At 36.3% G+C, this 23,484-nt stretch overlaps 1 protein-coding gene across 1 annotated transcript in view; it reads left to right on the top strand.

Annotated features, from left to right (window-relative positions):
* LOC128641790 (lipopolysaccharide-induced tumor necrosis factor-alpha factor homolog) overlaps nt 1–18,515 on the top strand; it is a 67,992-nt gene extending 49,477 nt beyond the window's left edge. The window contains exons 2-5 of the mRNA XM_053694324.1: nt 12,360–12,420; nt 12,944–13,000; nt 13,486–13,648; nt 18,117–18,515. Of these exons, the coding sequence (XP_053550299.1) occupies nt 12,372–12,420; nt 12,944–13,000; nt 13,486–13,648; nt 18,117–18,225 (378 nt within the window). The 5' untranslated portion in view covers nt 12,360–12,371 and the 3' untranslated portion in view covers nt 18,226–18,515. The remainder of the gene's footprint in view (nt 1–12,359; nt 12,421–12,943; nt 13,001–13,485; nt 13,649–18,116) is intronic.
* Nucleotides 18,516–23,484: the final 4,969 nt, after the last annotated feature.

Below are 23,484 nucleotides of genomic sequence, written 5' to 3'. Positions count from 1 at the left end.
ATTGAAAAGCATACATAAGTAGGAAGGCTCAGGAACAACAATGCACTACTGGGAGCTAGCTGCTGATTGGCCGATGCACATATATGCCTTTTGGTATTGGCTCACCTGATGTGTTCAGCTAGCTCTCAGTAGTGCATTGCTATTCCTTCCTCAAAGGATACCAGGGGTACAAAGCAAATTACATAATAGAAGTTAATTAGAAAGTTGTTTAAAACTGTATGTTCTATCTGAATCATAAAATAAAATGTTGGGTTTTATGTCCCTTTAAAGTGTTAAGACATATTCAATGCAGTCAGATGTGAACTAATATTAGTTTTATGAAGAAGAAAAAAAGAAACGTTAAAATCACGTAAAAAGACCCTGTAACGTGACATGAAACCAGTCATAAAATGATTGCAATGTATTTGAATGTTAACTTGCTTTTCCTGTACTTAATCTCTGAAAGCTTTTTAAACTGCTCCAGGGGTTTCATATTGCAGGATCTAGTATCCCGACCCTGCAATATGCTAAAGAGTTATTGCTTGATCAAGGCAGGTGTTCATTTATATATGTTCCTATATGACCATAGCAAAGGAGACAAGATGAGGAATAAACAAGAGGAAAAACAGTTGTCATCCTTAAATGACAGGAAGCCTGGGCAAAATGTAATAAAAGCACATGACAAAGTAAACTATTTCCAGTTAAATCAATTTTGAGCTTATTGTCCCTTTAAATGAACATCAAACACCTTAAAATTGTACTAAAAAAATCTGAATTATTATTTGTAGTAAAAAAAGAAAAAAAATTGCAATATATTTTAATATTGGCCAAAGCAGAAAGGGAAACCTAGGTTTCAACATGGTGATGCTAATTGCTTTTTAAACACTAACATTTTACACAAATTTTTTGTAATATTTAAATAACTAATATAATTTTAAAACATACATGGGCATTTTATTCTCAGGCTATTTTTGCTTTTAATATATCAAACGATCTAGCATTTATTTAGATTTTTAGTTTCCTTTAAGGCTGAACTTAAAGGAAACACTGAGGCTTCCTATCTGCTTTTTATGATCTGTGTCTGTGCTTTTATGATTATGGCATTTCCGTATGCTGCTGTAGACAAAAGGTCTTCTTATAGGGCATGGCCAGATCCTAACATTTGGCTGTCAGCATCGGGTATATCTTAAATGTTGTTCTCTATAAAAAGGAGGAATGACTGAATAAGTCTGTGTTCTCAAGATAAAATATACTGCAGAATCCAAGAACAACCTTTACACATTTCCTATTAATTTCATGTAACCTACATTTATATGTGTAATATAATTTACAAAACTGACAATTAAAGGGACACTGTACCCAAAAAATTTCTTTCGTGATTCAGATTGAGCTTGAAATTTTAAGCAACTTTCAAATTTACTCCTATTATCACATTTTCTTCATTCTCTTGGTATCTTTATTTGAAATGCAAGAATGTAAGTTTAAATGCCGGCCCATTTTTGGTGAACAACCTGGGTTGTCCTTGTTGATTGGTGGATAAATTCATCCACCAATAAAAAAGTGATGTCCAGAGTACTGAAACCAAAAAAAAGCTTAGATACCTTCTTTTTCAAATAATGATAGCAAGAGAACGAAGAAAAATTGATAATAGGAGTAAATTAGAAAGTTGCTTAAAATTGCATGCTCTTTCTGAATTACAAAAGAAAAAATTTGGGTTCAGTGTCCCTTTAAGAACATTTGTGTTTTTTTGGCATGCACCCAAATTAGGTTAACAACCTTGTTCTGTGTAACATATATTTCATTTTACCCCTGTCTTGCATTCTGTGTCTATTGTTTAAAGGGACCTAGTCAGAGAAATGATAACAGTTTTGCAAAAGAAAGGTATCTTCTGATGAGGAATAACCAAGAGACGATTTACAATCACAGAGACACTGCTCCTCTGCCTGTCTTCCAGCTCAGATACTGCTGATTGAAACCACCAACAATGGCACTGTTGAAATGAGGGGCCCTGTAACAGCCTTTGCCCTGGGGCCCAGCTCAGCTTAGTTACAATCCTGATACTGGGAAGTGTTGTTTTCCAGAAAGACACACATTTTGTAGATGGCAATTACTAACGCTAGTTTTCAAGGCCGGATTAGCCTACCGGGATACCAGGAGATTTCCCAGTGGGCTGCAGCAGCTGGGGCTGCAAAACTACAGTCTAGATGGGTGATTAATGGATGCAATTGGGTTAGAGGGTGACTATATATCCACAATGTGGCACTTTTTGTAATACTAAATAATATAATATAATTCTGATATAAAATATTGGGGAAGGAGTGTCCCAGTAATCTTCTTTGAGAAATATAGGGTGTGTGCATTATACTGAGTCAGCAGAAAATAGGACTGGTCTCCAAATTTTCCAAGGCTGTTTGTTATTCCCACTCTGGCCCTTCTAGTTTTATAGCAGATAACACTATCTCGGTTTACACAGTCACACACCCTAATTGTGCAATTCCAAAACGAGGTATTAAATATAAAAAAACATTTGTCCTCATTTTGCTGCACATACAATAAAATATTGCAACAACACGAGCACATTAGAAGCAAGTAAAACTGGATGCACTTTAGCTCTGGGCCTGTAGGAATCCAAGTTACATAAAACTAGGGATTGTTTGAACAAATTATTTTGCTGCTGTGTTAAAGGGATATTATATTAAACCCACATTTTTCTTTCATGATTCAGATAGAACAGCAATTTTAAGCAACTCTCTAATTTACTCATATTATCCATTTTCTTCATTCTCTCTGTATCTTTATTTGAAAAAGCAGTAATGTAAGCTTAGGAGCCAGCCAATCAGCAAGCTCTACCCAGGTGCTGAACAAAAAATGGGCTGGCTCCTAAGCTTTTATAACTACTTTTCAAATAAAGATACCAAGAGAACTAAGAAAAATGGATAATAGGAGTAAATTAGAAAGTTGCTTAAATTTGCCGCTCTATCTGAATCAAGAAAAAATTTGTTATTTAATTGCAGTACAGGGACATATCCCTTGGAAAGCATCCTGAGTGTGCTTATCTTATCTCCTCTGCTGTTGTCAGTAAGGGACAGGTATAAATAAACTCCGGTTTTGATCAACTAATCACTATGAAACATGTTACAAGTTCAGAGATCTGATGACTGCAGGATGAGCTCCAAATCCTCATGGGGAAGAGAAAACACATTTTTACAAAGGCTAATAATAGGAAGAGCAGGCAAAATCCAAAACGTCTTTTGACTATTCATAATTAAAGGGAGATGCTGGGACCACAAAATTCTTTTTAATATTGTAAAATATTGTTGTAACAAACTGATGCATAAATTAGAGTGCTCTGCAATCAGAGATTAGTCTATTTCACATTAAAAAAATATTATTAATCATTTGTAAAACAATAAACAAATTTTAAATAATTTTCAGCTAGATTACGAGTTTTGAGCGCTATAGGGATTTTAACGACCGCCACAAAAGCGGCTTTATTTCACCTCCTTATAGCGCTGGTATTACAAGTTTTAAAAAAGCAGGCTTGCACGGGCGATATGGTTGCGTTGAGCTCCATACCGCACCCAAATACAAGCGCTGCTTTGACGTGCTCGTGCACGATTTCCCCATAGACATCAATGAGGAGAGCCGGCAAAAAAAAAGTCTAACACCTGAGATAAAAAAAGCTCAGTAACGCAGCCTCATTGATGTCTATGGGGAAATAAAAGGTTACGTTTAAACCTAACACCCTAACATAAACCCCACGTCTAAACACCCCTAATCTGCTGCCCCCAACATCGCCAACATCTGTCTATAGTTATTAACCCCTAATCTGCCGCCCTCAACATCGCCGCCACATAAATAATGTTATTAACCCCTAATCTGCCACTCCCAATGTTGCCGCCACTATACTAAAGTTATTAACCCCTAAACCTCTGGCCTCCCACATCACTACCACTAAATAAATCCATTAACCCCTAAACCTAACCCTAACGTAACCCTAATGTAACCCTAACCCTAACGTAACCCTAAACCTAACCCTAACACCCACTAACTTTAACATAATAAAAATATAGCTAAATTAAATTTACAATTATTAACTAAAACCATTAACCACTAAACCACCAGACCCCCTCACATTGCAACAAGCTGATTTAAACTATATTAACCCCTAAACCTAACCCGAAACCTAACCCCCCTAACTTTAACATAATTAAAATACAGTTAAACTAAAGTTACAATTATTAACTAAATAATAACTATTTTAAAATAAATACAAACTTACCTGTAAAATAATACATAAGCTATCTACAATATTACTAATAGTTACATTGTAGCTAGCTTAGGTTTTATTTTTATTTCACAGGCAAGTTTGTATTTATTTTAACTAGGTAGACTAGTTAGTAAATAGTTATTAACTATTTACTAACTACCTAGTTAAAATAAATACAAACTTACCTGTAAAATAAAACCTAACCTGCCTTACACTAAAACCTAACATTACATAAAAAAACAAAACACTAAATTACAAAATATAAGAAACAAATTTTTTTCTTTTCTTATTTTTCATAATTTTGTTTCTTATTTTTCATAATTAAGTGTTTTCTTTTTTTTGTAATTTAGTTAATTTTTTTTGGTAATTAGATACTTTTTGTAATTATTAGAGTAGTATTAGGATTTTTTTAATGTGTTGTTTAGTTTAATTTAATTGGTAGTTAGTTTAATTTTAGTTTAATAATTCTAATAGTTTAATTGTTAGTTTAAAATTAATTTATTCAATTTGACAGTAAATTTTTAATTGAAATTAAAATAGGGAAATTGTAATTTTATTATAAAGTAAGGGGGTCATTAGGTTTAGGGGTTAATAGGTTTATTATAGTATATTTCGTTGTGGTGGGCTTTCGGTTTAGGGGATAATAGTTTATTTTAGTATATCTTGTTGTGGGGGCTTTCGGTTTAGGGATTATTAGGTTTATTATAGCGGCAGTGTGGGTGGACGGCAGATTAGGGGTTATTAATATTTAAATAGTGTTTGCGATGCGGGAGGACGGCGGTTTAGGGGTTAATAATTTTAATATGTTGGGGAGCGGCGGAATAGGGGTTAATACATTTTAATAGTGGCGGCAGATTATGGGGTTAATACATTTATTATAGTGTTTGAGATGCGGGAGGGCCTCGGTTTAGGGGTTAATAGGTAGTTTATGGGTGTTAGTGTACTTTGTGACAGTTTAGTTATGAGTTTTATGTTACAGCTTTGTAACGTATAACTCATAACTACTGACTTTAGATGGCGCTACGGATCTTGTGGTTATAGAGTGTACCGCTCACTTTTTGGCCTCCCAGGCAAACTCGTAATACCGGCACTATGGGAGTCCCATAAAAAAAAGACTTTTTTAAAAGTGTGGTACTGACGTTGCATAACAGACTAAAAGGTGTGCGGTACAGCTATACCGAAAACACTTGTAATAGAAGCGTTAGGGAAAAAGCAGCGTTATGGGCCATAATGCTGCTTTCAATCATTACGCAAAACTCGTAATCTAGCTGTTTGTCTGTAATTCCTTCATTAACTAAATGAGTAAATGAAGCAATACAAAATGTGTTTATATGTTCATTTAATGTAGCCATTTGATAGACAGGGCACGGACCCTAAATGAACATGTGTTATCTATATGTAGGATACGCACCCTTTGTCTTGATCTTCCCTTTAATATATTAATGTGACATCATATAATCAGATAGCCAAGACTTATAAACATTTTTCTTTCCAACAAGGAAATCAGCAACCCATTTAGGTCTAACTTTGGGTTACATTACAAGTGGAGCGGTATTTAGCACTTCCGCTCGAGCGCAAACTTTGATAGAAGTAGGCTTTTTGCATGTATTATGCTTGAAAAGTGAAAAAATTTGAAAGTAAAAAGTTTGTGCACAAGCAAATCCCGAAGTGCTAACTTAAGGACTTCGAATATCGCAACCGCCTTAACGCATTTACCCCATAGATTTCAATAAAAAGTGTAGAATAAAAAAACCTTACACCGTATGACAGCAGTTATTAATATTTCACATTCCAAAGTTCTTCACATAAAGGAATTTGTTCTTTTTATGGTAAATACACACAAACATATATATATATATATATATATATATATATATATATATATATACCTATACCTGTATATCTATTCCTATAGATACATAGATATAGATATGTATTTTACATTACCATTATTTTATATATATAGAAATAAAAACATAATAATAATAAAAAAAAAATCTATGTGAAGAACATAAGAATGTAAAATATGCATAAGGCGCTTTGTGTTTCGCATTTTAGGTCTACCGCAGTGTCAGGTTAGCGCACGTGAAAACTTAGTTATCTTAGTTAGAATCCATTGGTGTTTTATATGATACTGAATATAAATATAGTTACATAATGGCACGCTGGAAACTACAATTTAACACGGACAGTCTCTTAAGGAAGTTATTGTGCAATGGGAGGAAATCTTATATCTTTTTTTTATCCATATGAATGCAGAGAGGATATTTATATATTCTGACATTTGACATTGATGCTTGTGATAACTTAGATAATATATCACATGTCTAGGGGTGCCACCTTTATTGGAAAAAAGTACCGGCCATGGTAATTAACAAATATTTGCATAAATAATTATACAATAATTATACAATCTAATTTAGGAACTAAAATCGAACTGATTTTAAGTAATTATTTAATTTCAAGTTAATCTCCCAAACACTTTTACTATAACAGGACAATTTTTCTTTGTTATCTGTTTTGAAGTGAATCTTGAAAATAACAACAGGCATGACAATCCTGCGCATTTGCTACTTGACCATCTCAAGTCAGTTTTTAGCTCTCTTTAGCAGCAATTGCTCTATCTAAGGGCAAAATTACATATACGGCGTAGGCTTCAGCACAACTGCTGAAACCCGCGTTGCCCGTAAATTCACCTCCCACATAGGGGAATCACATAAACCCCATCGGCAGTTCATAAACTAGCGATGTCTAGAAATGTGCAGAAATACACATTTCTGGAGTCGCCAGTGACTTACGGCAGTTAAATCGCATGTAACAGTCTAACCCACCTCCCAAAAATTAACCCGGCAAGTCAAAACCCCTATATCCGCAATCCCCCCACATCGCAACTAATAATAAAAGTATTAACCCTAAACCTCCAACCCCCCACAACGCAATATGTCTAATTAACGCAATCTACCTAATTAAAGTATTAACCCCTAAACTCACATTGAAAAGTAACTAATTAACCTATTAACCCCTAAACCGCCACCCCCCCACATTACAAATAACTAATTTAATTACTAAGCCCCCTAACCTAACACCCCCTAAATTAACAACAATTACATAAAATAAAAAAATACTAAGTTACAATTAAAATAAAATACCTAACATTACTTAAAAATATAAAAAACTAACGCCTAGATTTAGAGTTTTGCGGCCAAAGGGGTGCTTTTTTCCCCCCGCACCTTTTAAATAACGCTGGTATTTAGAGTTCTCTGAAGGGCTGCGTTAGGCTCCAAAAAGGGAGCGTACAGGCATATTTACCACTGCAACTCTAAATACCAGTGTTGCTTACGGACGTGGCCAGCTTCAAAAACGTGCTCGTGCACGATTCCCCCATAGGAAACAATGGGGCCGTTTGAGCTGAAAAAAAACCTAACGCCTGCAAAAAAGCAGCGTTCAGCTCCTAACACAGCCCTATTGTTTCCTATGGGGAAACACTTCCTAAGTCTGCACCTAACACCCTAACGTGAACCCCGAGTCTAAACACCCCTAACTTTACACTTATTAAACCCTAATCTGCTGACCACGCTATCGCTGACCCCTGCATATTATTTTTAACCACTAATCTGCCGCTCCGTACACCGCCGCAACCTACGTTATCCCTATGTACCCCTAATCTGCTGCCCCTAACACTGCTGACCCCTATATTATATTTATTAACCCCTAATCTGCCGCCCCCAACGTTGCCGCCACCTACCTACAATTATTAACCCCTAATCTGCTGACCGGACATCACCGCTACTCTAATAAATGTATTAACCCCTAAAGCTAAGTCTAACCCTAACACTAACACCCCCCTAAGTTAAATATAATTTTATTCTAACGAAATAAAATAATTCTTATTAAGTAAAGTATTCCTATTTAAAACTAAATACTTACCTGTAAAATAAATCAATTAAATAAACTATCTACAATTGTCTACAATTAAATCAACTAAACTAAATTACAAAAAAAACAAACACTAAATTACAAAAAAAAACATTACAAGAATTTTAAACTAATTACACCTACTCTAAGCCCCCTAAAAAAATAACAAAGCCCCCCAAAATAAAAAAATGCCCTACCCTATTCTAAAATAAATATTTTACAGCTCTTTTACCTTACCAGCCCTTAAAAGGGCCTTTTACGGGTCATACCCCAAAGAATTCTGCTCTTTTGCCTGTAAAAAAAACATACAATACCCCCCAACATTACAACCCACCACCCACATACCCCTAATCTAACCCAACCCCCCCTTAAAAAACCTAACACTAAGCCCCTGAAGATCTTCCTACCTTGTCTTCACCACGCCGGGTATCACTGATCCGTCCAGAAGAGGGTCCGAAGTCTTCATCCTATCCGGCAAGAAGAGGTCCAGAAGAGGCTCCGAAGTCTTCATCCTATCCGGCAAGAAGAGGGGATCCGGACCGGCAAACATCTTCATCCAAGCGACATCTTCTATCTTCTTCCATCCGGCGCAGAGCGGGACCATCTTGAAGCAGCCGACGCGGATCCATCCTCTTCTAACAACGTCCTAAGTCCAAATGAAGGTTCCTTTAAATGACGTCATCCAAGATGGCGTCCCTCGAATTCCGATTGGCTGATAGGATTCTATCAGCCAATCAGAATTAAGGTAGGAAAAATCTGATTGGCTTATGGAATCAGCCAATCAGATTCAAGTTCAATCGGATTGGCTGATCCAATCAGCCAATCAGATTGAGCTCACATTCTATTGACTAATCGGAACATGCAATAGAATGCGAGCTCAATCTGATTGGCTGATTGGATCAGCCAATCCGATTGATCTTGAATCTGATTGGCTGATTCAATCAGTCCAAATCAGATTTTTCCTACCTTAATTCCAATTGGCTAATAGAATCCTATCAGCCAATCGGAATTCGAGGGACGCCATCTTGGATGACGTCATTTAAAGGAACCTTCATTCGGACGTCGTTAGAAGAGGATGGATCCGTGTCGGCTGCTTCAAGATGGTCCTGCTCCGCGTCGGATGGAAGAAGATAGAAGATGCCGCTTGGATCAAGATGTTTGCTAGAAGATCTCCTCTTCTTGCCGGATAGGATGAAGACTTCGGAGCCTCTTCTGGACCTCTTCTTGCCGGATAGGATGAAGACTTCGGACCCTCTTCTGGACAGATCGGTGATACCCGGCATGGTGAAGACAAGGTAGGAAGATCTTCAGGGGCTTAGTGTTAGGTTTTTTAAGGGGGGGTTGGGTTAGATTAGGGGTATGTGGGTGGTGGGTTGTAATGTTAGGGGGGTATTGTATGTTTTTTTACAGGCAAAAGAGCAGAATTCTTTGGAGCATGCCCCGCAAAAGGCACTTTTAAGGGCTGGTAAGGTAAAAGAGCTGTAAAATATTTATTTTAGAATAGGGTAGGGCATTTTTTTATTTTGGGGGGCTTTGTTATTTTTTTAGGGGGCTTAGAGTAGGTGTAATTAGTTTAAAATTCTTGTAATCTTTTTTTATTTTTTGTAATTTAGTGGGGGTTTTGTTGTAATTTAGTGTTTGTTTTTTTTGTAATTTAGTTTAGTTGATTTAATTGTAGATAATTGTAGATAGTTTATTTAATTAATTTATTGATAGTGTAGTGTTAGGTTTAATTGTAACTTAGGTTAGGATTTATTTTACAGGTAATTTTGTAATTATTTTAACTAGGTAACTATTAAATAGTTATTAACTATTTAATAGCTATTGTACCTGGTTAAAATAAATACAAAGTTGCCTGTAAAATAAATATTAATCCTAAAATAGCTACAATATAATTATTATTTATATTGTAGCTATATTAGGGTTTATTTTACAGGTAAGTATTTAGTTTTAAATAGGAATACTTTATTTATTAAGATTTATTTTATTTCGTTAGATTTAAATTATATTTAACTTAGGGGGGTGTTAGGGTTAGACTTAGCTTTAGGGGTTAATACATTTATTAGAGTAGCGGTGAGGTCCGGTCGGCAGATTTGGGGTTAAGAAAATTTAATAGAGTGGCGGCGATGTGGGGGGGCCTCGGTTTAGGGGTACATAGGTAGTTTATGGGTGTTAGTGTACTTTAGAGCACATTAGTTAAGAGCTTTATGAACCGGCGGGCGGCCAAAACCAGCGTTAGGACCCCCTAACACTGGTTTTGACGGCTAACGCAGAACTCTAAATCTAGGCGTAAGATTAAATAAAATAAATCTAAAATTACAAAAAAAAAAAAATTTTTGCCATATATGTGATAGCAATACCGGACTAAACACCAGTGTTGCCGGTTTTTGCGGGTGACACTGCATATGTAATCTTGCCCTAAGTCTGCAATCACAGGCTGATTCATTCAGCTTAATTGGACACTAAAGTCAACATTAAAGAGTCAGTAAAGTCAAAAATTAATCTTTAATGCTTCACATAAAACTTTCAATTTTGAAAAGATTTCCAATTTACTTCTATCATTAAATTTGTTTTGATGACTTGTCAACCTTTGTTGAAGAATAATGCTAAGTAGGCTGATAGGAGCTCAAGAGAGTGCACGTATCTTTAGCAGTCTATGGCAGGAGTGCTTGCAACTATGGCTAAAGACACGTGCACGCTCCTAAACTCTCCTAGGCTTTACTTTAAAGGGACATAAAACCCAACAATTTTCTTGCGTGATTTAGAGTATACAATTATAAACAAATGTCCAATTAACTTATTTGATAAAATTTGCTTCATTCTATTGTTAACCTTTGTTAAAGAAACAGCAGTGCACATTGGCCAGCTAATAACACAAGGTATATATGTGCAGCCACCAATCAGCAGCTCCTTAGCCTACCTAGGTATGCTTTTCAACAAATGATACCAAGAGAATGAAACAAATGATATAATAGAAGTAATTTGGAAAGTTTTATAAAATTGCATGATCTATCTGAATCATGAAAGAAATATGTGGGTTTCATGTCCCTTTAATGCTCATGATTCAGATAGATTATGCATTTTAAAAAATAAAACAGTATGCTTTTTTCTCTAGGTTTCCTTTGTTGCAAAATGTATAACCTTGCTACAAGCACTGCGGCTGTATAATGCTAAAGACACACGTGCACACTTCTGAGCTCCTATAAGAATACCAAGAGAATGAAGCTAATTTAATAATGGAAGTTGGGTTATTTTTTTAAACTGTTTGCTCTGTCTGATTCATAAAAATGTAATTTTTACTTTAGTGTATATTTAGTGTATATAATTTAGTGTATATAAAACTTAGTGTATATTTAGTGTATATTTAGTGTATATAACTTAGTGTATATTTAGTGTATATTTAGTGCATATTTAGTGTATATTTAGTGTATATTTAGTGTATATAATTTAGTGTATATTTAGTGTATATAACTTAGTGTATATTTAGTGTATATTTAGTGCATATTTAGTGTATATTTAGTGTATATTTAGTGTATATAATTTAGTGTATATAACTTAGTGTATATTTAGTGTATATTTAGTGTATATAACTTAGTGTATATTTAGTGTATATTTAGTGCATATTTAGTGTATATTTAGTGTATATAATTTAGTGTATATAATTTAGTGTATATTTAGTGTATATTATTTAGTGTATATTTAGTGTATATTTAGTGTATATAATTTAGTGTATATTTAGTGTATATAATTTAGTGTATATAATTTAGTGTATATTTAGTGTATATTTAGTGTATATTTAGTGTATATAATTTAGTGTATATAATTTAGTGTATATTTAGTGTATATTTAGTGTATATAATTTAGTGTATATTTAGTATATATTTAGTGTATATAATTTAGTGTATATTTAGTGTATATTTAGTGTATATAATTTAGTGTATATTTAGTGTATATAATTTAGTGTATATTTAGTGTATATAATTTAGTGTATATAATTTAGTGTATATAATTTAGTGTATATTTAGTGTATATAATTTAGTGTACATTTAGTGTATATTTAGTGTATATTTAGTGTATATTACAAGCACAATTATTCATAAAGTTCAGAAGGTAAAAGTAACTGTGTGTTACGATGTTCAGATTATTATAAGAACCATGTTTGTGATGCTGTAATAAGAACATTTGTTTCTTTCAGGCGATATATACCATGTATGGTGAAAAAGATCAAGGGATGGGAGCTCCACCCCAACAGCCAGGTATGCACAAATGTAATGCTTATTGTCAAGTTGTATAGGACCCAGGGCTAACCATTTGGGCACTCAGTGGAAACTGCTGGGGCTATTGATGGTTGTGGATTAATATGCAAATAATTAGCTGGGCCATATTATTTATGGTGAGGGGATAACAGTTAGGGTTATTGCTTTATTGTACTTAGGCCATGACCCCTGGTCTTCTGGAATTGACTGTCCCTAAGATGTCCCACCCATGAGGGGAACCGCTGAACAGTTTAGGGGGTCAAGCTGGGGATAGTCTGTGGCAGTGCAACAAATCCTGTGATATCTCTGGTGATGTTACTAGCTGGGCATGACAGGGTCCCTGACCTCCTTTCACTTGAGGGCCATTTAAGTTGCCATCCAGTTCCTCATATAAAAATAAATCAATATTTTCTTCTTGTTAAATCTACTAAAGGTACAGAAGGGTAATAGGTACCTCCAGTTGCCCTCAGAATCATACCAGAGCAGACATATAGATAAGATGTTTTCCTTTTTTTTCTCCCAGGAGTGGGAGCAAGCTACATGGCGCCACCCCCTTATGGAATGAACCCCCAACCTGCAGGTAAATACATATGTGCTAATGTGCGCTTGTGTGTGCAAACCCAACAAGAGTACACTAATTCTTCATGTGCGCTAACCCAACAAGAGTACACCAATTCTTCATGTGCGCTAACCCAACAAGAGTACACTAATTCTTCATGTGCGCAAACCCAACAAGAGTACACTAATTCTTCATGTGCGCTAACCCAACAAGAGTACACTAATTCTTCATGTGCGCTAACCCAACAAGAGTACACTAATTCTTCATGTGCGCTAACCCAACATGATTTATTTGAAGGACTGGTCTTCAGTTCTTCCAGGTCTACTTTTTGTTCCCAGTCCGGCCCTAGAAGAGCCAAATAATATAAATATTTCAGATCTGGTCTGTTAGGGTTCTCTTAATACTCTGCTCTAATAAGCAAAGCCATGTTGTTATTAAACTCTAGTAAGAAAATGTTTATATAACTTTATAGAAGAACTCATTTTTTCTCCTTTGGTGTCCTGTAGTTATTGTTGCACCAGTACACTCCACCGTTGTAATCGGGACTTCGTTCCAAGATACCCCAGTATCCTGTTCATGCCCTATATGTCGCCAGAACATTGTGACAAGAACTGAATATAATACTGGCTTGCTCGCTTGGCTAATCTTTGGAATCTTGTGTCTTTTAGGGTAAGTTTTTTGATGAAATAAATCTGTTCTATCTCAGCATTATAACAGGTCCATAAAATGAAACCTGCTCTTCTGGGATGTACAAAGAGTGATATTAAAGGAAGAACACATTTAAATAAGATTAAATTCCTTAATTGTTGAAAAAAAGGAAGGATTCAGACCAGGGGTGCCAAAACTTTTTTATATGAAGGGCTGGTTTCTATTGGGGGATTGGCCAAGAGTGTATTATGAGAGTGATTGTGGTGTGTGTGTTGTATGAGGTTGTGTGTATTGTATGATGGTGTGTGTTTGTATTATGAGAGTGATTGTGGTGTGTGTTGTATGATGGTGTGTGTTTGTATTATGAGAGTAATTGTGGTGTGTGTGTTGTATGATGGTGTGTGTTTGTATTATGAGAGTGATTGCGGTGTGTGTGTGTTGTACGAGGTTGTGTGTATTGTATGATGGTGTGTGTTTGTATTATGAGAGTCATTGTGGTATGTGTGTGTTGTATGATGGTGTGTGTTTGTATTATGAGAGTGATTGTGGTGTGTATTGTATGAGAGTCTTTGTGTTGTATGAGGGTGTATGTGTTGTATGAGTGTGTGTGTGTTGTAGAAGAGTGTGTGTGTTTGTTTTATGAGAGTGATTGTGGTGTGTGTGTTGTATGAGTTTGTGTGTGTTTGTATTATGAGAGTCATTGTGGTGTGTGTGTGTGTTTTATGAGAGAGAGTGCGTGTGTGTTTGCATTATGAGAGCGATTTTGGTGTGTTGTATGTGAGTGTGTGTGTTTTATGAGTGTGTGTGTTGTATGAGAGTGTGTGTTTTGTATGAGTAATTGTGGTGTGTTGTATGAGAGTGTGTGTGTTGTATGAAAGTGTGTGTGTGTTTGCATTATGAGAGTGATTGTGGTATGTTGTATGAGAATGTGTGCATTGAATGAGTGTGTGTTGTATGAGAGAGTGTATGTGAGTTTGTATTATGAGAGTTATTGTGGTGTGTTGTATGAGTGTGTGTGTTGTATGGGAGTGTGTCTGTTGTATGAGAGTGTGTCTGTTGTATGAGAGTGTGTCTGTTGTATAAGAGTGTGTGTGTTGTATGAGAGTGTGTGTGTTGTATGAGAGTGTGTGTTTGTGTGTTTCTATTATGAGATTGATTGTAGTATATTGTATGAGTGTGTGTGTTGTATGAAAGTGTGTGTGTTGTATGAGTGATTGTGTGTGTTGTATGAGAGTGTGTGTGTGTTGTATGAGTGATTGTGTGGTATGAGAGTGGAGTTGACTTTAAAGGGACAGTCTACAATATAATTTTTATTGTTTTAAAATATAGCTAATCCCTTTATTACACATTCCCCATTTTTGCATAACCAACACAGTTAAATTAATACACTGTTTACCTCTGTGATTACCTTGTATCTAAGCATCTTCTGACAGCCACATCACATTACTTTTTATTTATTATCTATTGATTTGCATTTATTACTGTCTGTGTTGTGCTGACTTAACGCTTTAGGGGGAGCTTTAAATATCTATAGTTTATTGATGAAAGCAACAAGGAAATACATTGTCTATGAATTTAATATTAATGTAAATGGATAGTTAAAGGGACACTGAACCCAAATTTTTTCTTTCGCGATTCAGATAGAGCGTGAAATTTTAAGCAACTTTCTAATTTACTCCTATTATCAAATTTTCTTTATTCTCTTGGTATCTTTATTTGAAATGCAAGAATGTAAGTTTAGATGCGGGCCCATTTTTGGTGAGCAACCTGGGTTGTTCTTGCTTATTGGTGGAAAAATTAATCCACCAATAAAAAAGTGCTGTCCAGAGTCCTGAACCAAGAAAACAGCTTAGATGCCTTCTTTTTCAAATAAAGATAGCAAGAGAACGAAGAAAAATTGATAATAGGAGTAAATTAGAAAGTTGCGTAAAATGTCATGCTCTATCTAAATCACGAAAGAAAAAATTTGGGTTCAGTGTCCCTTTAAGGTCAGAAGTTAGAGCTAGTGCTAAAGTTAGGTTTAGTTCTAAATCTAGTGTATGGTATTGAGGTTTAAACTAGTGTTAGGGCTAAAGTTAGTGTTAGGGATTGGGTTTAGGCTAAGGTTAGAATTACGGATACTTATAAAAGGATTTTAGGCTAAGGCAAGTGTTAAGATTACAGTTAGGTTTAGGGACACAGTTACAGTTAGTTATGGTTAGTGATTGGGTGTAGGGCTAGGGTTATAGTCAGGGACTAGGTGTAGGGTTAGGGTTATAGTTAGGGACTAGTTGTAGGGCTAGGGTTATAGTTAGGGACTAGGTCTAGGCCTAGGGTTATTCAGGAGAACAAACTGGTAGTGCTCAAAGATCACACTCACCCCACCGGACCTAAACGCCAAACTAGTCAGCCGCCTTCAGGCTAGGGTTATAGTTAGGGACTAGGTGTAGGGCTAGGGTTATAGTTAGGGACTAAGTGTAGGGCTATGGTTATGGTTAGGGACTAGGTGTAGGGCTATGGTTATGGTTAAAGGGACACTTAACTCAATTTTTTTTTACCATGATTGAGATAGAGCATGCAATTTTAAGCAACTTTCTAATTTACTCCTATTATCAAATGTTCTTCATTCTCTGGCTATCTTTATTTGAAAAAGAAGGCATCTAAGCTGTTTCAGTACTCTTGACAACACTTTTTTATTGGTGGATGAATTTATCCACCAATCAGCAAGAACAACCCAGGTTGTTCACCAAAAATGGGCCGGCATCTAAACTTACATTCTTGCATTTCAAATAAAGATACCAAGAGTATGAAGAAAATTTGATAATAGTAGTAAATTAGAAAGTTGCTTAAAATGTCATGCTCTATCTGAATAATGAAAGAAAAAAAATTGGGTTCAGTGTCCCTTTAAGGACCGGGTGTAGGGCTAGGGTCATGGTTAGGGATTGGTTGTAAGGCTAGAGTTATGATTAGGAACTGGGTGTAGAGCTAGGGTTATGGTTAGGGATTGGGTGTAGGGCTAGGGTTATGGTAAGAGACTGGGTGTAGGGCTAGGTTTATGGTTAGGGATTAGGGCTAAAGTTAGAGATTAGGTCTAGGGTTGTGGTTAGATTTTTAGGGTAAGGGCTAGGGTTAGAGATTAGGGTTAGGGCTATGGTATGGTTAGGGTTTGGGTAGGGATTGGGGTTAGGGCTAGTGTTATGGTTTGGGATTAGGGCTAAAGTTATGGTTAATGATTGTGGTTATGGTTAGGGATTAGGGCTAGGGTTTTGGTTAGGGATTGGGGTTAGGGATAGGTTATGGTTAGTGAATAGGGCTAGGGTTATGGTTAGTGATTGTGGTTATGACTAGGGTTATGTTAGAGATTGGGGTTATGGCTAGGGATTGGGGTTATGGCTAGAGTTCTGGTAAGGGACTGGGTGTAGGGCTAGGAATATGGTTAGGGATTTGGTGTAGGGCTAAGGTTATGGTTAGAGACTAGGTGTAGGGCTAGGTTTATGGTTAGGGACATGGTTAGGGATTAGGGTTAGGGCTAGAGATTAGGGTTAGGGCTAGGGTTATGGTTAGGGAATAGGGTTAGGTCTAGGGTATGGTTAGGGTTTGGTTAGGGATTGGGGTTAGGGCTAGAGTTATGTTTGGGATTAGGGCTAGAGTTAGGGTCAGTGATTGGGGTTATGGCTAGGGTTATGGTTAGGGATAATGGCTAGTGTTTTGGTTAGGGATTGGAGTTATGGCTAGGATTATGGTTAGGGACTGGTTGTAGGGCTATAGTTATGGTTAGGGACTGGGTGTAGGGCTAGGAATATGGTTAGGGATTGGGTGTAGGGCTAGGGTTATGGTTAGAGACCAGGTGTAGGGCTAGTCTTATGGTTTGGGACATGGTTAGGGATTATGGTTAGGGCTAGGGTTAGAGATTAGGGCTAGGGTTATGGTTAGGGAATAGGGTTAGGGCTAGGGTATGGTTAGGGTTAGAGTTATGGTTTGGGATTAGGGCTAGAGTTATGGTTAGTGATTGGGGTTATGGCTAGGGTTATGGTTAGGGATCAGGGCAAGTGCTTTGGTTAGGGATTTGGGTAAGGGCTATGGTTAGGTATTAAGTCTAGGGATTAGGGTTATGATTATTGATTGTAGTTATGGCTAGGGTTTTGGTTAGGGATTGGGGCAAAGGATAGCATTATGGCTACAGCTACAGTGAGGGGATACAGTTAGTGTTTGGGGTTAAGGGTAGGGTTAGAAAAAAGTCCTAAAGCTAGTTAGGACTTCAATTACAGTTAGTAATTGCTGTTAGGGCTAGGGTTAATTTTAGGGCCATGAATAAGGTTAAGGATACAGTTATGGTTGGGGTTGAGATAAAATCCTTAAATGGGGTAGAGGTGTGCAATGCATAAGTGATGTAACAATATTTAGCCCTAGCATCAATTAGTTCTTCTGTTGCAATATTGCTGTGACCACTTTGCAAGCATATCCATATTGTATGTTTGTTAATATGACTGTAATGTTGGTTATGTTATAGGTGCTGGCTAGGATGCTGTTTAATCCCATTTTGCGTTGACTCCTGCAAGGATGTGGATCATTTCTGCCCAAACTGCAACCATCATCTACACAAGTACAAAAGACTGTGAAGAAAATACATTGATTTACAAAAAAAAGTTGATTCTCTTTTCTTTAAATTGTTACTATTGTCTGTCCTATATACTGAGTTATACATCATAACCCGTGTACCCAAAAACATATTTACTTTATCTATGATTGTTTCTTGCTATGTTGGGAAATCAGTATTTTTATACAAATTATTTGAGTCCTGAATTTGTTTTTCAAAAATATTGTATATTATCTTAAAACTGTATACAATTTTTTATATATTAGATTTTGTTAAATGCAATGGTTAAATAAAATATACTTTTCGTAAAAATATGTTCTATATATATTCGGCATCATTTTCTATATATATTCACCAAATATACAACATTCGTTTAGAACAAATATGTTTAACAAATATTCATAGTTTTAACAAAATATTTGCCATTCCATTAGCTGTACACAAACTGTGCCCAAAAAGTAAATTAGCATATGTCAAAATACCTTTACAGTCTCTGTTTACGAAGCCTCAAACTTGGATAAACTGAAAAATAAGTCAGGTTAAAGAGTCTACAAGTAATGGTGATTACATGCCCTTGATGCACAGATGAGGTCTCAAGTCTAACAAGCTTTATTTGTGTGTTGTGTCAGTCATTATTAATTTACAAATACAGGTGTCAATTAAATATAAGTATGAATATTCAGATACACTTTCCTTTTAACTGGGGTAAGCACATTCTAATAATTAAAAGAACACTAAAGTTAAAATTAAATGTTCATGATTCAAATAGAGCAAATAATATTAAACAACTTTCCAAATTACTTCTGTTATCTATATGCGCACACTCCTTTTAGTTGCACACTTTCTGAGACACCAGCTTCTACTGAGCATGTGCAAGAATTAACCGAATATACACATATACTTTTTGTGATTGGCTGAATGCTGTCACATGATGCTGTGGTAAGGAAAATAGAGCTAACTTTATAATCTGTCTGAAAGAAATATATTAGTCATCTGAAATTCAATCTAAGTGCATTTGCATTGTATTTGTATTGTGCATTTACTAATTATGCTATTTTACTGTGTTTAGGGGTCCTCCAAATAGTGTACTAGATTGGTTGCTGTAGTTAATGGGACAGGTTGCAATGTATGTGTCATTTTTGGAGGAGCAGATTTAGAGATTTGGAGCTTAGAGGTATATGTGTCTGTTCATTTTAGGAGTTAAAAGGGCCAATGAGATGTGCTTTTTAGAATAAATTCTAATTTTAGGTATGATGGCAAATAAGAAAACAACCTTTAATGAACAGGTAAAGTAAATCAGTTAGTGACACAGGGCTTGGATATTGTGTAACAGAAGACACAGGGCTTGGATGCTGTGCAACAAGAGACGCAGGGCTTGGGATCTATAGAGTAGAACATAGGACTTGAAATTTGCAGCAATGAGCAAAAAACACACTGGACATGGAATCTGCAGTGCTGAGCACAGGTGACACAGAACTTGGAGTCAGTAGAGCTGTACACAGGACAGAACCTAGGTAGGTAAGCGTATGCTTGAACTGGGACTGTGCCTTGGCAGATGAGAGTATGCTGGTTCTGCATCTGTGCCTTAGTAGATGGGTGTACACAGGAACTGGGTGTGTTCTTTTGCAGATGGGTGTACGTTGGAACTAGGTCTGTGCCTTGGCAGATGAGAGTATGCTGGTACTAAGTCTGTGCCTTGGCAGGAGAGTGTATGCTGAAACTGAGTCTGTGACTTGGCAAGAGAGTGTATGCTGAGGCAGGATCTGTGCCTTGGCAGGAGTCACTGGACTTAGCAGGAGCCACAGGTCTTGGCAGGAGTAGAGCCCATACTGGGGCCAAGGACAGGAGTAACGCCCTCAATAGGGTCATGGTCTGAAGTGCCACACCTGGACTGAAGACTGGAGTAATGCCCTTAGTAAGACTGAGGACTGTAGTAATGCCCTCACTAGGGCTGAGAACTTGAGTGCCCCCATTAGGGCTGAAGACTGGAACAATGCACTCACTAGGGCCAAGGACAGGAATGCTCACACTAGGGCCAACGACAAAGTAATGCCTGCACTAGGGCCCGAGGACTGGACTAAGTCAGGAAGATACTGGCAGAAGTAAATAGCATTAGACAAAAGCAAAGTCCAGAAACAAGACGGCGGTGAGAATACCATAAGCAGTCTGATCTTTCACCAAACCCAGTGGTAATCCAGGAGAATGATCAGAAGACAAGCTGAATTCAGAATACCTGGAAGTAGTCCGATATTTTGCCAAACACAGGGGAAATCCAGGAGAATGTTTGGAAGACAAGTCAAGTTCAGAAAACCTGGAAACAGTCCAATCTTCAGATGCCAAGAAAATCCTCAACACAACTTGATACAGGAAACAGGACTGCGGCACAAGCAAAGGGAATGAACCACAATGTCAGAGCAGTGAGTGGTCTGAGAAGTAGCCTTTTATAGTGATGCTGATTAGGTAATTGCCTGCAGCTGGCAAGCAGGTGGTTCTAGAGAGCCAGCCAGTGCAGGCAATATGATTCAGAAATTCACAACAAGCCAGAGCCCTCCAGTGGTTCAAAGATAAAGTAAATGGCTGCAAGCCAGGAGTCCCTGGGCATGGGAGTGAAAATATTTAATCTAGTTAAGAGTTATTCTGTCGGTCTGATCTGTATGCTAGTTAGTAAATTAGTTTAAAGTAGTAAATAGTTTAAAGCAGAGAGATTAAATGATTTATAAGCAATCAAAATCAAGTTATATCAGTAGAGAAGAAAGTACAGTTCAGTGTTATGTTATAAAATTGACAGTGCTTGCTGGGAGATGTAGTTTCATAGCAGCTACAGTTGACAGTGTCAGTTTTTCTACAGCTATAGGATAATAAAGATCTGGAATAATACACAACAGTCAGGTTTTATTTATTTATTTATTTATTTATTTGTATTTTTTATTGTCAGCTGTAGGTAAATAGTGAAGTTTTTGGTTGACTTAAAGTGTCTGTCTTAAATCAAATGTGAATGTTTCTCTATCAAGTCATTTAAATAGTAATTTGGAAGGTTCTGACATTGTAATTAGATCTGTATGTGTTGACCAGTAGATCTCCAGATTGCAAAGAAAACTATAATTTAGAAACTGCAATAAACAACAATATGAGTTGGCAATATAAGTCAAAAAAGTACCCCCTGTGTGTGAGACATCTGCCTTCTTTTGTCCCTCCCAGGACTATAAAGTACACAAAGGTTCCTTCTTAGTGGTGCTGGTCTGTAGGAGAGAAGCATCAACTTCAGCTTTCATGTACGAGGCTGTAAGTCATTTTTTACTGCTCTTGAATATAACAATTTTATCTTTGATACACCTTAAGCTTTACAATTTCTCATTGGAGCTTTATTTATTAAGTTTTTATATTTTCAAATCTGGAATAAACTTCTTGAAAACCGGCACTTGGGCTCCCTGTATTTTCCTTTTTACTGCCTATCCTGTTTATAACTTGCTATACTATTGGGGTTTCCCACTTTCAGCCTCATACAACAAAGCCGAAGTCGGATAGAAGTTGATACTGAAACCCTTGAGGCCAGTACCACCAAGACCTCAAGATTGCTGTGTGACTTCTCCTTCACATCTAGTGATACGATACCATGACAATATATAACGTGAGATGCCCTCATATACACACAGTGCCATGACAATATATAACGTGAAATGCCTCATATACACACAATGCCATGACAATATATAACGTGAGATGCCTCATATACACACAATACCATGACAATATATAACGTGAAATGCCTCATATACACACAATACCATGACAATATATAACGTGAAATGCCTCATATACACACAGTGCCATGACAATATATAACGTGAGATGCCTCATATACACACAATACCATGACAATATATAACATGAGATGCCTCATATACACACAATACCATGACAATATATAACGTGAGATGCCTCATATACACACAGTGCCATGACAATATATAACGTGAGATGCCTCATATACACACAATACCATGACAATATATAACGTGAGATGCCTCATATACACACAATACCATAACAATATATAACATATGAGATGCCTCATATACACACAATGCCATGACAATATATAACATGAGATGCCTCATATACACACAATACCATGACAATATATAACGCAAGATGCCTCATATACACACAATACCATGACAATATATAACGTGAGATGCCTCATATACACACAATACCATGACAATATATAACATGTGAGATGCCTCATATACACACAATGCCATGACAATATATAATGTGAGATGCCTCATATGCACACAATACCATGACAATATATAACGCGAGATGCCTCATATACACACAATACCATGACAATATATAACGTGAGATGCCTCATATACACACAATACCATGACAATATATAACATGTGAGATGCCTCATATACACACAATACCATGACAATATATAACATGTGAGATGCCTCATATACACACAATACCATGACAATATATAAAATGTGAGATGCCTCATATACACACAATACCATGATAATATATAACATATGAGATGCCTCATATACATACAATACCATGACAATATATAACGTGAGATGCCTCATATACACACAATACCATGACAATATATAACGGGAGATGCCTCATATACACACAATACCATGACAATATATAACATGTGAGATGCCTCATATACACACAATACCATGACAATATATAAAATGTGAGATGCCTCATATACACACAATACCATGACAATATATAACGTGAGATGCCTCATACACACAATACCATGACAATATATAACATGTGAGATGCCTCATATACACACAATTTCATGACAATATATAACATATGAGATGCCTCATATACACACAATACCATGACAATATATAATGTGAGATTCCTCATATACACACAATGCCATGACAATATATAACGTGAGATGCCTCATATACACACAATACCATGACAATATATAACGTGAGATGCCTCATATACACACAATACCATGACAATATATAACGTGAGATGTCTCATATACACACAATACCATGACAATATACAACGTGAGATGTCTCATATACACACAATACCATGACAATATATAACGTGAGATGCCTCATATACACACAATACCATGACAATATATAACGTGAGATGCCTCATATACACACAATACCATGACAATATATAACGTGAGATGCCTCATATACACACAATGCCATGATAATATATAACATATGAGATGCCTCATATACACACAATACCATGACAATATATA

The sequence above is a fragment of the Bombina bombina genome, chromosome 11 (genome assembly GCF_027579735.1).
Source record: "Bombina bombina isolate aBomBom1 chromosome 11, aBomBom1.pri, whole genome shotgun sequence".
NCBI lineage: Eukaryota > Metazoa > Chordata > Amphibia > Anura > Bombinatoridae > Bombina > Bombina bombina.
The sequence above is the reverse complement of the archived record's forward strand: the minus strand, read 5'-3'. Positions and strand labels throughout refer to the sequence as shown.